Source organism: Aythya ferina, assembly GCF_964211825.1.
Source record: "Aythya ferina genome assembly, chromosome: 1".
Taxonomy (NCBI): Eukaryota; Metazoa; Chordata; class Aves; order Anseriformes; family Anatidae; genus Aythya; species Aythya ferina.
Genome location: NC_140296.1, coordinates 134,186,313 through 134,202,109, shown reverse-complemented (window position 1 = coordinate 134,202,109; position 15,797 = coordinate 134,186,313). Strand labels below are relative to the sequence as shown.

General features: G+C 41.0%; 2 protein-coding genes across 6 annotated transcripts in view; one reads left to right on the top strand and one right to left on the bottom strand.

Annotated features, from left to right (window-relative positions):
- The window catches only part of PHF21B (PHD finger protein 21B), a 179,497-nt gene extending 164,707 nt beyond the window's left edge, over positions 1–14,790 (top strand). For all 4 annotated transcript variants that reach the window (XM_084505839.1, XM_084505840.1, XM_084505837.1 and 1 more), the window contains 5 exons: positions 2,818–2,840; positions 4,255–4,413; positions 5,842–5,917; positions 6,868–6,971; positions 9,347–14,790. In XM_084505839.1, the coding sequence (XP_084361965.1) occupies positions 2,818–2,840; positions 4,255–4,413; positions 5,842–5,917; positions 6,868–6,971; positions 9,347–9,571 (587 nt within the window). In that variant the 3' untranslated portion in view covers positions 9,572–14,790. The remainder of the gene's footprint in view (positions 1–2,817; positions 2,841–4,254; positions 4,414–5,841; positions 5,918–6,867; positions 6,972–9,346) is intronic.
- Positions 1–15,797, bottom strand: part of LOC311429702 (rho GTPase-activating protein 8-like) — a 144,127-nt gene that overhangs the window by 11,988 nt on the left and 116,342 nt on the right. The window contains exons 12-13 of one of the 2 annotated variants that reach the window (XR_014688356.1): positions 4,704–4,876; positions 369–509 (exon numbers count right to left, since the gene is read on the bottom strand). Coding sequence is in view for 1 of the 2 variants with exons in the window: in XM_084505849.1 (XP_084361975.1) it covers positions 4,853–4,876 (24 nt within the window). In the remaining variant the exon portion in view is untranslated. Of the gene's footprint in view, positions 1–368; positions 510–4,468; positions 4,877–15,797 lie in introns of those variants that run through there. The other variant, XM_084505849.1, reaches the window with a different exon arrangement.

Here is a 15,797-nt window from a genome sequence, read left to right as displayed (position 1 = left end):
AAGAAACTTTAGTTGCATTTCAGAAGAGAAGAAAAATAGAGAAGTGTGATTATATCCTTGCCCTTGTGCTGCCTTCTTAACTTGGGCTCTGTTGTTGTGCATTAAAAGTAAGGGAATGCAGGCGTTTTTCAGATTCAAATATTATTTCCATTTTAGGAGTATTTATAGGAATAATTTCAATTAAGTCTTGAAGTTTTGACAGTTTTTCAGTGGTTGTTTGGTATGCCTGTCAAATGTCATGTTTAGTGTTAGTCACCTTTCTGGCCTTGCCTTGCATTCCTGCACCACAGGATCGCCATCTTAAATGTGACGGTGCTTCTCTACTTTCAAAACTTCATGTGCTAGATGCAGACAATTGGCCTACTTACCATATGCCTCAAGTGCATGTGGTGTCAGAGGACAGGAGAGGTTATTACACGGTAAACAGCTATGACGACATGCCTCTTAGCAGGAGCCCATCCTCGTGTAAGCTCTAGTTCAAAGAATGTTACTCTCAGCTCAGTTTTAGCCTGAAAATTAAAATTATAATTTTTATTTGTCTTATCATACCACTTGTTTTTCCCTGGTAAACACATATCTGGAGGGAATGGCAATGTTTGCAAGCCATGCTTCTAGCCCCTTCATAGATTTCTTTTAAGTTAGGATTTGACATCTCTGACCTTCTTTCATCCACGTTTACCATTTGATTTGCAAGGAAGGAGGCAGGGTACATAGTTCCAGCAATGTGCCTGTCACTGAGCTGCTTGGAAGCCACTGCACTCTCTCCTTAATTGTTAATTCCTATTTGGTTCCTGTATCTTTGGTTCGTCCAGTTTCCAGAATCTGTGCTGGGGTTCTGCAGATTCTGTCAATTTTACGCTGAACTTCCTTAGAGCAGACCCCCCACCTCTGGAGGTTGTAATTACTTACATGCACTGGGCACCGTTGTGCACAATGTGATGTAAGCTCTGACCAAAGGCAGATGCAGTCCCAGACAGCTTGAAATAACAGAGGTGTAGCTGTCTGCCTTTAGTGCATAGCTGTCTGCCCCTTCTGCTATAAAACACTCCTTTAAAAAATCCATCTTTGGTTTAATTTTAACTAGAAAGCATAGTTTGACATACTTTAAAATGTCTAGAACTTTACAATAAAACTGAGCTGAAAAGAGAAATAAACAAACTAAAAATACCTCTATGAAGTACAAGAAACAACTGTAATTTCCAGAAATACAGAAGAGAACATTTCTTGTAAATTTTCAGCAAAATGTCAATTAAACAGGATTCATTTATCTGAAAATGTCTTACCTGAAATGAGGGCACATCCCCTGACATACATCATTTGTAGAAAAGACTCTTAAATTATCAAGCCTCTGTTTATCTGAATAACATTTATGCCCCCTGAGTAATCGTGGTGTCATATACCCATGGATCTCTCTGTGTGTATTTGTGTATGTAGTGACATCTGCAGATTTTATAAGTCTGTGGTTATTTATGGAACTGAATGCCAAAGGAAGCTACAATTGTTGGGAAAGGCAGGTAAATCTATGGAAGAAAAATCTATCTAAGTCTGTTAAATGTAAAGATGAAGATGCAAACTCCAGGTTAGGGAAACCCATAAACTACAGACTGCTAGCATTTGGGAAGATACTTCTGGAGTATTTAAAAAATAATAATAGTGATTTATGAAAAATAATTTTTGAAAAAAAAATCTAATTTATTTAAAAAATTATGCTGTGCTTGTCCAGTTCTTGTACTCTGCCTGAGCAGCAGAGTTAGATGCGCTTAGCAAAGGACCTTGGGCCTTTGGTCCAACTTAGGTGAAGCTGTTCCTTTGCTATGTTCCTCTTTTCACATGTGTGTGAGCATGGTGTCTCTGTGTCTGCATATTCTATGTGTGCAACTCACAGGTTGCTGGGCTCACACTGGGACAGCTGTATTCCCAGTTGTGGTCAGGGAGGGAACCAAAGGAGCTAAGGACAGAAATATGAGTTTATTTGTCACCAATCCAATCCAAAGAAAGGCCTCTCCATCAGCTGTTTGTCACTGGAACAGCATGTACCTGTCTCTTATGAGTCAGCAGCAAAAATCACAAGCTACTGTGCAGTTTCCATAAAGCTGTTAAAATTTTCTCCATTTTTATTTTTGGATCAAAGTATGATCAATGTCACAAATATTTTTATGAAAGGCTTGGCCTGTTTTCCAGAGAGCTCTGGTGCTTCTTGTTCCTATCAAGCTGTGAATGCAATCACCAGAGCTCAGTTCATCAGAAGGTCGGAAAACAGTAGCATTTTGGGTGGGAGAAGCTTGATGATAAAGAGCTGATGATAACACAGAACTCTCCCACAAGTAGCTGAACACTTTGGCCATGAATCAGCTGAACATTTAAGCGTATTTAACAGTAAGTCAGTGGTACCACTTTTGTACTCCAAGTTAAGCACTTGCTTAAGTGCCTTGCTGGTTCAGGGCCAGATTGTTAAACACTCAGCAAGCTGAAGTCCTTAAGAAAGACTTTCAGACCAGTGACACACAGAGAAGAGCTCCACAGTAAACATTTTGAAAACTGAAAATAGTATCTGTGCTTCTCATATTATCAGACCTTTGGGTGCTGGATTCCTGCAATGTAAATTTTAAAATCTCAATTTGAGAAATACTTGCTGCTGCTCATTCTCCTGTTTGTAATTGCATTCTTTTCTGCCCAAAGAAAAGAATTTATCGCATTAATTTTGACAATGTCCCACCTCACAGCTTGACTAAAATCTCTCCCATAGCTGAGAACTAGCATTCATTGCAGCGATATATTTCCCACTAATCTGTTCTCTACCCTTCTTTCACATGCTAGCAAATGAGGATCCATTCTGGAAGGTATGTGTAGCAAAATTTGTGTATTTACCAGTGTCTTTTTTCATCACTGTGTAGTTCAGATCTTTCTTCTGATTATTGTAGTCTCTACTACAGAATTGCAGTATTCTCTTTGCCTTTCATACTACTTTCGGGAAATATTTCTCATTTATGTAAATCTTTGCACCTCAGAGTTACAATTTCAGAGGCAGAATCTTAAAGGCTTGCATATACACAGCTTGAGTTTAATCCCTTTGTAGAATCCCCTAAATGAGAAAGTGCTATTCCAGATATTTTGTTTTGTTTTGTTGTGTTTTTTTTTTTTTTTTTTAATGAATATTTTAAGAAAAATGAATGACCATTATAGGTTATATGTATTAAATCTCTTTAGTTTGCATTTAAAAATTTAGAGTAGATAATTTTTAAACAGTAATACTTGGAGAGTTGGGTTTTTTGTTTGTTGGTTTGATTTGGTTTTGACAGGACTGATTTCAAATTCAAGATGTAAACCTGACTAAAATTATCATGAAACATTATAATTAATAACCCTAAAAGTGAAAATATATGTTTGGAATTAACAAAGATACAACATTATTATTCTCCTTGCTGGAAAAATATTAGGAAAATTTAGATTTTCTTTGTAATGTTTCACAAACCATAAAAGTTTCAAAATCGGTCTCTGTTAAAATGCACTTAATTATACAAAGAGTAATTAGCATTGCCATCAGATTAGCATAGCTATTTACTACATTACATTGTAACTTTGTTGATGAGTCTTAGTTCATGTTATAGATTGCTTCAGACAAAGTATTAATCAGTCTTGTTGGAGATAGTTTGTTAGAGTCTGAACAGAAAACAATTAGCAAAAGGGAGAACAGAGGGACAGAGGAGCCGAGCCCTCTAGAGGAGTTCACAAAAGGAGGGTACGTAGGGAAAAGCTATACTCGAGCACACTGTATTCTTAACTGCTCTTTGAGGCATCATGCATAAAACATGGAACTGCTTTTTCCCCAGAAACTTTTGCTTGCTTGCTTCCTTCTGCCTTGGACTTGAAGAACAAGTAATCCACATATTGACTTTTACCCACGCTTTAAAGTAGAGCTGCCCATGTTGATACATGTGTCAGAGTGACATTTTATCAAGAACAAATGAAATAATTCTAACATCACAAACTGGCTATTTAGTTGACTCCTTCCTGTGTTTGATTAGTTGATTTTTATTTTTCTATCTATATCAATTTAGGGAACTCACTTCTGTCTTGTTTATTTGTATTTGTTGCTGTCATACACCGTTATATCTGTTGCCTTCTACAGCTGCCAGGGTGCTTCTGACACGTAGATTTTGTGTTTGAATGAGCCTAGCTGGCTGTGAGTGCTGCCTAGGGAGAAGTGCTCAATGGGTTGAATTGACCCAAGCCATTCTTTCTCCTCTCTTGTAGAATGAGATCCACCACGATGAACACTGCACTGCTTGCAAGCGTGGCATTAACTTGCAGCCCTGTGGCACATGTCCCAGGGCATATCACCTCAACTGCTTGGACCCACCCCTCAAAACTGCCCCCAAGGGGGTTTGGGTCTGTCCAAAGTGCCAACAGAAGGTAAGCTACATGGGACATAGAATCATAGAATCATTAAGGTTGGAAGAGACCTCCAATATCATCTGGTCCAACCATCATGCTACCAACAATGTCACCTACTAAACCATGTCCCTACGCACCAGGTCCAACCTTTCCTTGAACATACCCAGGGACAGTGACTCTACCACCTCCCTGGGCAACCTGTTCCAATGCCTGACTACTCTTTCTGAGAAGAAATGTCTCCTAATTTCCAACCTAAATATCCCCAGGCACAACCTGAGGCCATTCCTTCTGGTCCTATCACTAATTACCTGTGAGAAGAGGCCGACTCCCAGCTCCCCACACCTTCCTTTCAGGTAGTTGTAGGTAGCAATAAAGTCTGCCCTGAGCCTCCTCTTCTCCATACTAAACAATCCCAGTTCTCTCAGCTGCTTCTTACAGGACTTGTGTTCCAGGCCCTTCACCAGCTTTGTAGCATAGCACACTGAGAAGAGAAAATAGGAAAAACCTTTAATCTGTGTACCACTAAATTAAACTAAACTATGGTCACAGCTTAGGGGACCATATTAGCTACTACTGAGGATGTTTTAATAAAGTTTGCAGCATTTATTTCTGGTATTTTTATTATCTCTTCACCGTAATCGTATCTGCTGAGGTTTGTCCTGGAAAAAGATTGAAAGTGTCTCTCCATTTCCTTTGTTTCTCTTCTTTACAAGAAAGTCACCAGCATGTAGATTGCAAAACAAGTAATGTAAACATTATGTATGAGTACACAGTGTCAGAAGCAGACACTTCACCAGTAGATCTGAAAGCTGTAAGGAGTGTGCTTCATCTTCTTTAAATCATATTTATTACATGATAGTTATTGATCATAGCTATGTCAGAAATGCTAATTTGTTTAGTTGCTGTGAATAATGCTGATTGCAGGAACAGTAAAACAATTACTAAAACAGCGCAGTGTCACTTAACTGTAGAGTGGAGGGTTAGATTTTGTGCCTTAGAGTTCTTTGTGTTTAGCACTGAAATCACTGTTACGTTCCTTTGAAAATGTCAAAGGGAAATTCTAGCACATAGTTATAGAGAGGAGAGCAGCCTAGGATTAGGTCTGCAAAGTCATGTTTTCCTGTGGACCATCCACAATGCTTCTGTATACTCCACCAGTGTGGAGGTCTGCTTGTCAAGGGCTGAAGAGTGTCTTCTCGTCGTGGCAACACAAAGCAGAGGCTTTGCAACCCCCTTTAGCACTGTTTGGTAGGTACAAGGATGTGAAAAGGAGTGATCCCCAGTGGAGGGTGCTACTCAAATTATTATCTCATTACTTCTCAGCTTGTGAATTCTGAGACAGGGACCCTAGAGACAGGTCTTGCAGAGCTGTGAGGCTGGAGGAAGAAAAACATTAATGTGTGCCTTTGTGAGGTCCTAACTTTCTGTTGTTTCCTGGGCTTATAGGTGTTAAAGAAAGATGACAATGTGCCATGGACTGGAACTCTGGCTATTGTTCACTCCTATGTTACTCATAAAACAGGTAGGGATTGACGCAGCTTTTGAGAAGCGATTCTCTGCTCGTGATGGGCGATACCATTTGAATCCTTCGTGGCACTGATACTAAAGTAGTGTTGTAATGCTACCAGTTATCATGGTAGTATTAATCAAAGGGCCATAAGAGGCTATGGCTGAGAACAGTAGGTGACTTTCTCTTCCCTTCTCTCTCTCTGCTCCTTCTCCATCTTTGCTCTTTGAGGAATCTGAGATTGATCTCAGAGGAATTTCACTCAGTGGAGGAGGCTATAATGGAAGTGGTGCCTTCCTGGGAACAGGGCTAAAAATGGGATTTTGATTTTGAGGCAGAATTATGTCAGGCTAGGAGGCAGAGAGACATGGTCAGGCTAAGCAGAGCTGTACAGTCGGGTCTGTAGCATGATGCCAGATTAGTATCTCATGTACTACAGTAATACCAGTCTATAATTGTTTTGTTATTATTTGGTATCACAGTCATTAGTATCAGATGGTGTATTATTATACATTGGCCATTACTCTTGTTTTGCTCTCTGTTGCACTTTTACAATGGGCTGTTTGGCTGTTTGGCATTAGAGTGTATTTGTAAGGAGCTTTTCAGAAGTATGGCATTGTTTTGATCTGTGCTTTTCACCCAGGGTCACTGAACCTGAACCAGGTAGCTGACCAGTTCTTAAATACCCTACACCTCTTTCTTGAAGACTTCCAGGGTCACATGTGGTCCAAGGGTTGTTTCTAGTTCATCTTAAAGGTGCATGATAGCTTTTGGGTTGTCCTGCATGCTAGTTGTTGACATGCAAACAGAAACTCCAGATTTAGCCATCTGTACTTGCTGACAAAAGGCTTCTGAGACCTTAAGCTCACCTTTCAAAACACATGCTTCTGCTTTGTGGTGTCAAACACAGTTTTGGTATATGGCCTTTTCTTAACTTTTGCATCCTTAATGTTATTGTTCCATAGTCAAAGAAGAAGAGAAACAGAAGTTATTAAAGAGAAGCAGTGAGCTGAAGAGTGAGCATAGACAGTTAGAAGAAAAAGATCGACTTCTCAACAATGCAGTAAAGGTAGGACTGCTTACTGGGGACAGTCTCCCACAGAGATGTTTATAAAGAATTTATGCTTGAAAAACTGGTATTTTGTGGCTAGAAAAATGTTTATGCTCCAAAGCTAGATGTTGAAGCATGCATACACTTCTGTGTGAGGAAAAACATGTGGACTTGCTTTATACACAAAAGCAAACTGCTTGGGCAGCCTGAGGAGGAGAAATCACTGGTGACTGAAGTCCTGTTGCACACATAAAAACACAAACTGTGCCTGCCTTCCTCGTAGTGCCTTACACAGCTCTGATCTATCCAGTGACATTAAGGCATTTCCATTCTCCAGGTGAAAGATCAGTCACAAGCATGTGTTCCATTGGTAGCTGCTTGTCCATCAGCTCCAGAACTCCTGAGATGGGGTAGAAATAGCCATCCTTATTTGTCTTAGAGGATAAATGGTGTTACAACCTCTCCATGAGTGAAAACAGATTCACAACTCTGTTTGCTGGAGATGTCTCCATGCATACTGTGCTATGAGGACCAGTCTCTGGCAATAATGAGTGGGCTGAAATCAAAGCTATAATCAATCCCTGTCCTCCATGGAGGAAGGAGCTTATCTGGGGCTAGCTCACCTCAGGCCCACTCTTAAGCGGTAGCTGTTAGTTTGCATGGCAGGCTCAATAAATATTTGAAACTTTCTTACCCTGGAAAAATCAAAGTGGCAGCTGCAGGAGTAACTGGTCACTACTTGCTTTACCACTGCAATTATCCAGAGGAGGCATACTAAAATATTTATTGCATTTAAAATAAAGAAGGAAAAGTATTGATTTATTAAAAGGCATCACAGTGGGGAATATTCCCTGTAACTGGTAACTGTGCATAGTCACCACCACCACAAATGGAAATAAACATGTATGAAGAAGTGACTCTGATGTATGGAATATCTCCAATGCTTCAGAGGGTACAGTAGCATGAGGTGTTCATGAAATTAAAGGCATGTGGGGATGCATTCAGCTATCATTTATATGTCACTATTGTCAAAAGCATAAGTTTTCTACCTAAGCAGAATCAGGATCTTTTAGAGGGAGACAGTCTTTTTTAAATGGTAATATCAGACAATGGTTACATTTATTGGAGATATGTCCACTTGAAAGGAGAAAAGCAATTGAAGGTGTTCCAGCACACAGCAGTTTCATTTCTGATATTTTCCTTAAAAGAGATTTAAATTAAAGAGAGAACTTGCATATACCCCCCAGGTAAAATGGTATTATTTGGTACAGACAGAACGTGATTTATCTTTCACCTGACATTTCACCTGTGTACACCAATCTCTGAGCAGCTCCACACAGTGTCTTTTTGAACAACTTGACTTTCAGCTGAGCTCTTGCCACTTCTCCAGAGCTGGAGACTCCCCCACCCCACTGTAGCCAAAGGGGACCAATCTGTGGACAAGTCACCAGTTTTGCCAAAACTCTGAGACCAACAGGAGAAAGAAACTGGGAGGTGTCAGGTGATAGAGAGGCCACCATCCCCTTCCATCTAGCAGGCAGGCTCTGGTTTTTGGTACTTGACATAGTCCCTCATGGGCCAGCCAGTGTTCAGTGGATGGGATGGTAGCTGCAGCAGTTGGGGAGAGGAGGGAGATTTAGTGATTCTTTCTCATCTCCTCTTGGAGAAGAGGGAGATTTGGGATGCTTTTGTTTGGCTCCTGCTCTCATGCTCATTTTCATGTAAGTTTGTGTGAAACATTTCAAGTGATGGTGGGGTGCAGTTTGGCCACCCCACAATAAAAAGGTTTTCTTGTGACTGTTGTGGTATAATAGATTAGATTCTAAGATTCTAATCTAATAGATAAGATAGATAACATATAAGATAATATAATAGATAAGATAGATAAGATTCTTAGATTCTAAGTTTTCCACCAGAAATTTATTGACACCATGTTTAGAGAGAACAGCTTACTTTCACAGTACCAATTCCATAAAATCTGTCGCAGGCACAAAATGCACCATGGTGAGGTTTATCCCTCAAATCTTTGTCAGTGCCATTGGGCGAGATTGAGAGACCTCACTGGTGGCTTTGTGGCTTTCCAGTAATACAGCTATTACAGTCCCAGGCTGACAACCTGTCTGGAGTGCAGAAGGCATTTCTGCATACAGGACAAGGTCAGAAACGCCCTCTGCATGCATTTGGACGTGGAAGAGTGTTGTTACCTTAGCTGCTGCAGTGGATGTGACACTGTTTTTGCTCCATTCGTTAAGCCATGCTTTTGCTATCCCCAGAGGAGAATATACTTCAAGAAGGATGTGCACTCGAGACACAAAAGGATGTTTGGAGAGATGTTTGACACCGATTTGAATGTATTCTCAGTCTTCCCTTCTCTCTCCCCTTCTCTTTGACAGAAATGCTTAGAGCGAAAAACCAGCCTGTTGGCCCAGCAGAAAGGGACTCAGTCATCACTGGAACGTCTCAAAACCCTCATTAGACTGATCCAAAATGAGCAGATGATTCAGGTTACCATGACAACCACCACCACCTCCTCCCTGCTCACCGTCCCCTGGATCAAACCCTCCTCTGCCTCTGCTGCCATGCACAAAGCCTTGCAGCAGTCACAGGGCAACAACTGACAGAGCCGGCTGCACCAGAGACAAGGAAGGGGGAAGAGAAACTTTACACCCATGCGCAAAGGAGAGATTAAACTGAGACAAAGGAGCGAAGGAACAATCTGGGGTTTTGTACACGTAAGAACTCTCAAGGAACAAGCAAGGTCCAGTTTGTAGGCCACTGTGGCGGCTGCTTCACAGGGAGCAGGATGTGGTTATGTGTTTGCCGAGACCTTCAGTGCTGATGAGATTTTTTTGTTATGTTGGCCTTAATGTATTTATGACTGAGGATGAACAGGAAGAGTACAGCCGATAGAAAGTGGAATATCCTTTTTGTGGGGAGACAGGCAGTTTTGCAGTTCTGCTTGAAGGGGAAAATTTAAAACGCAAAGAGTTAGTGAGCTAGTGGGGACGTAGTTGGGCTGAAAGCTGCGGGAGGGAGACTGGTGATATCAAAAGAAACCAAGCTATGGACACTTGACATGGATTCTTATCAAAGGAACAAAGTTGGCTCCATTGACTCGGGCGAGCAGGAGCTGGGGCTGTTTTGACCAGAATGGACACTCAAAGAGCCTTCAAAACAAAAGGTCATTTTTTTCCAGTATTATTAGAGTTGAGAATTGCAGATATTTAAATAAAGAAACTGTATGAAGTTAGCGTTTCTAGTAAAATATTGAAGTATTTTCATGCTGATGCTTCTGTATATGCGTTCCTAAGTATTTAAAAAAGTGTGACTGTAAAACTCCTTACTTTTTTGCAGGTCCTTTTTACTTATTTTGCTATTGGTGTATTTTTCTCATGGAGTTTTTGTGCAAGATTTAGCATAAACCTTAATAGTGGATATCCTTGGCAGGTTGGGTTTGTTTTTTTTAAAGAGGTTATTTTGGAGGTTTTCTTTTTTGTTAGTTTATTTTTTTTAAGAAAAAAAAATCTGTTTTTTGTTTATTGACAGTACAGATAATATGCCAAAAAGTTAACTTTACATTTTTGTACTGCATTTTTATTGTTAAAAGTATGTAACTTTTGGTATCGTATGTATTTTTTTTATTATTATTGTTGTTTTTTCCTTTTTGCTTGCAGAAATATCTGCTGAAATGGTAGAGGAAAAAAAAAACTGCCTCAAGGGGTTGTTACTGGATAATATCAAGAGTTCTTGGGGAGTGACAGGCAGCGGCAGATCGTAAGGGTTTGTAGGCTGTTTTGGGGGGTTACTTTTTTCAGGTTTTTTTTGGAAACAATTTCTTTTTAAGATTCTGTTGGCTTTTAGCACATTTGGGAAGCATTTGGCATTAGCCTGAGAAAACCCTTGCACGCCTGCTTGTTTTACTAGCTAGTCTTCCTGATCCTGTCAGGGTCCACCAGCCCCCTGCAGGCCACCCACCATTCCCACAGCCCCACTGCCAGCCTGGGAAGTGAGTGACGGGCACCCCGTTTTTTCTCAGTGTCACCCCCACCAGATATGATTGTCTCTGTCATTTGAGTTCTTCATCAATTAGCACAACAGATACTTAAGGAAAGTGAGAAGCCACCAGAGCATGGCATGAAGCTAGTGTCTCACGTTAGCATTATCACATGGTGCCGAATCTCACTCTCTCTCTCTTTTTTATTTAAAAACAAAAAACAAAAACAAAAACAAAAACAAAAAAAAAAAACAAAAACAAAAACAAAAAAAAAAAAAAACAAACAAAAAAAAAAAACAAGTGGGGGACTGGTTTGTTCTGTTGCCCATCACTAGGCAGCACATGGTCCCTTCAACCATTTTCACAACTCCGGGAGAAACTGTGCAGTACTATACAAATCTATTTTAATACACAACACTCGGTTGAACAAGATTTTTATATTCTTTTATTGATGAACAAAGTGAACTAAATAAAACACAATTGTTATACATTGGTTATTGTATGCCAATTATGCATTCTAATGTGGCTTGCAATGTAAATGTTTTCAGGTTTAACTTTCTTTTTTCCTTCTCAGACAAATTAAAAGAAAAAAAAAGAAAAGCGTGGAAAGTTGAATATGTGAAGAATTTCTGAAGAAGTGTCTTGGACTGTTAAAAGTAGTTATTTTGAAAAGGGGACTGTCCAGTGGATAGTGTGCATAGAAAAAAAAAAAAAAAGTGTTTGTCTTATATATGCCAATGTAGTTTTACTTCTTTATGATGCATTAAACTCGATTGACAATTTAACAGTTGTCATGCCATTCATTGCTGAAGGGGTGCAGTTTGCCTTGGTCAGGACTACTGTGAGCCTTTCCTGGCCAGTTTCTGCAGAGGCGAGGGCAAGCAACCAGCACCTATTTCTCCAACACCATCTTAAAATTTTTGGGTTCTTGCTCATGGCAGGTTACTGGAAGGAGACTTGCCGCGGGCTGAGAGATGCAGTTGCTGCTGCTGCAGATGTGCTGGCAGCCTTGCAGGCTTTGCATTTAGACCTGTGCATTCAGGCATTGGTCCAATGCTGGGACGAGAGCAGTAGGCCCAGTCTGCCAAACTGTTTATAAATCACTGTATAAATGTAGCAATTAAAGAATGAGAGGTTAGGTCCTTTGCAGAAGCTATCTGGTTTCTGGCAGGTGGAAGAGCACAACTTCAATAAAAACAAACAAACAAACAAACAAACTGATTAAGGAGACATGGGGGAGACAAGGACAATATTAAGGAGGTACTAGGGAGGCATTGGGGAGGCAAGGACAATCCCCAGACAAGGACTGTGTATCTCGAAACAAGACACTGGAACTCATGATAAGGAAGCGGCAGACGGACAGAGAAACAAATGTAAGGACTATAAATCTCAAAACTGGACACTGGAATTCATTATAAAGATACAACAAACGGAAGAATTAGCAACAACCAGCTCTTGCAATTAAGAAACATGCCAACTCAGCAGATTCCTGACCAAAGGTGAAAAGTACACTGTGAGGAAGACTCGGGGTCTTCCTCCCAGAGACCCCTGCCCACGTCCCAAAGACCCCTGCCCATGATTCTTGGGAGGCTCTACGCAGGCGCAAGGTGCCAAAAGGCTAATTAGCATGAGAAGCGAGGGAAGGCGGGGATAGGTAATGAATATGTATAGGTGCTTGTAGTATATTGATAGATTGATTGTATAAATTCAAGACTGCTTTCCGCTTTGGGTATGCACGATAGGTGGAGAGATCCCCCGTGCATCCAGCGCTGCAATAAAGAATATACCACTTAAACGAATTTCAGCTTCGATCTTTGAATCAAAACAAACAAACAAAATAGAGCATGCCAATGTTAAAGCCCTATGAAACCTACCACAAATAATTATGAAGAGCGGGAGACACAGCAATAATGCTTGCACCTATTGGGCAGCTTTTTGTTGTTTATTTTATTTTATTTGCTTTTTTTTTTTTTTTGTTTTCCAGAGAAGAGAGGATTTTTTGCTTGGCTGTTGCTTCTAGGTGTGTTCTCCTCCACTTCCCCCCCCCCCCCCCTCCCCCCCCCCCACACACACACCTTGTTTTCACTTGCTGGCACTGTGTCACAATTTAATTTCAGGCTGTAGTTAGCAAGAGGGATTGAGAACTGCCTCCTTGCCTGCGCTGCAGCTAGGCTTCCCACTCCCTCCAATCCTCTGCTACTTGAAGATGTTATATATGGAATGGTAATTTGTGTCGAGAAAATGGTTGATATTAATAAAGAAGGGGGAGATTTGGGAATGTGGCCATGGGGGTTGGAAAGCCCCGTGGTTGAGATAACATTAGACTCTTAACGACGAGGCCATCAGGAATATAAAAGAGTTTAGAGGGAACAAAGAAGGGTGATTCAGGAGATTCCATGCAGTCTCCGGTTTCTTGTTCTCCAGATGGTTCTCTTATTCTCCAGCCGTTAAGGCATGGATGTTTCTGGGTGTTTGCTGTTGTTACATTCAAAGTTGTTTGACCAATGAAAAGTTGTTTTGAAAAGAACTGCTGTGGAGAGAAGGGTAGAAGAGGGGAGCCTCCCCTCAAGATAAAAAAGGCAACACGATGAAGTTACATCAATAAACAAGCAGGAAAAAGAAGTGAAGGGGAACAGGCTGGCAGAATGGAGACCAGGACGGGAACAGGCACTTTGATTGCCTCATGAAGATAGGTTCGGGCAAACTCAGCAAACTGCTCAGAGAAGCTTGTACAGAAAGTCGCTGGAAATAGGCACACTGGAGCTGGAGAGAAGCTCAAGCTGAGAGAAGCAGACCTGTGCACACAACTGCCTCTCGCTGGTAAGCAGTTGTGCATTATGGAGAATCATACGTCCTTAGGAACAAAGACTGTCCTGGTAACCTTACAGCTTATTCTCCTTATTAACAATCAGACAGTTTATGATCCTGAAATATGGGACCAAACTGAGGTCAAGGTGTGGGACTCTGCAACTAAAAACGACAAGGTTGCAGTGGGATTGCTTGGCACCTGGCGAGCAATCTCTGAGGCTTTAAAGAGCCCTATGGAGCCACAATCACAAATGTGTGGCTTTCCAGACAGTGAGGGAGCTGTGGGCTCCTTTATTGATCCGACTGCTGCGCCATGGCCCCTCTGCTGCTACAGCCATCAAAGGTTTTTGCTGTTACACCCCCTGCTGACCTGGACTTGCCTTTTGACCCAGGCCTATTGGACTTGAAAAGGAGATGGATATGCTTTTCTTCGATCTGGGAAGAACGGGATACGTAAGGCCTGAACACCGAGTTGGCTTGACAACTTAAAGCGAGACATATTGTTCAAAGGGAATGGAAAATGGAGACTTGTATGTAATCAAGAAAAGGAGTGGAAAATGGAGACTGTTAAGTCATGGAACTTAAAGGATTGTTTGTTACCTTTTCGTATTGTACGTATATATAGGCATACATGTACTTGTGTTTAGTATGTAAAGCTATGTTCTTTATATTTAGAATGTTTGATGTTTGTGTGTGCATGTTGGTGGAGCATAGACTCCCCGCACACCCAGCGCTGTTTACTTGCCTTTTATACCTTTTAAAAATATTTGTTTTATAAATATTACAAAATTCAGACTGAATTGAGACCTCATTTATAACAGAAATAAGTGCACGAAGCAGCAAATTGAGAAAAATGGAGTTCTGGTTTGGATAATATGTTGTTTAAAGTGCATTTGCACAACTCTTAATAATTGTCTCATGGTTTGAAATTGCCACATAAAAAACTGTGATGAGCCACTGACTACACATTACTTTCTTCTCCTCTTCCTTGATTGCTTCACAACTGCAAAAAATAAACTGAACATGTCCCCCACACATAGCAGGCTTCATTTATGGGTGCCACCTAGGCCGTCACGGCATCACTCCTGGGTCCCACTGATTCAAAGACTGAAGCCAAAATTTCTAAGTGACGAAGTATCCTTCATTGTCAGTGCTGGATGCACGGGGGATCCTTCCACCTAATGTGCATGTTCAAAGTAACAAACTATCTCATATTTATACAGCAAAACAATGAATGTTCTATTAATGCCTATACATATTCATTACCTAAACCCACCTACTCTTGCTTCTTATGCTAATTAGCTTATCAGTCCTTGTGCTTGCGCAAAGCCTCCCAAGAATTGTGGGCCGGGGTCTTTGGGACATGGGCAGTGGTCTTTGGGAGGAAGACTGTTGGTCTTCCTCATGATGTGCTTTTCACCTTTTGCTGAAGAATGCCAAGTTGGCTGAATCAGTTGTTTTCCAAGCTGCAGGAATGCCGAGTTGGCTCAAGTTATCTCAAGTTTCAGCCTAACTGAGGATCGACAGATAACGGGATGTTTCAATTAACAAGATGCTTCAACATAACAGAAAGTCGACAGATAACAAGATGTTGTCTATTTTGTTCTCATTCATTTTTAACCACAAGATTTATTCTACCCTAAAGTGAGTTTATACAATATCACCACTCCTAGAACATGGAGGAGGTTTGTGGCACCTCATTTTTAGCTGCAAACTTGCCAGAAAACCCTAAATATCAAACTTCATTGTGGCTTGGGAGGTATCTTGCAATGGGAGTGAACATCTGACAGGTCAGAACCCCTGCAGCATGGTCAAAATAATGTTGTTCCAGTCATGGAATCACAGAATATCCTGAGTTAGAAGGAACCCATGAAGATCATGGAGTCCAACTCCTGGCTCCACACAGCACCACCCAAAAGACCCTATGTCTGAGAGCATTGTCCAAATGCTTCTGGAACTCCATCAGGCTCAGTGCTGTGACCACTGCCCTGGGGAGCCTGTCCCAGTGCCTGACCACCCCCTGGGTGAGGAAGCTCATTTGG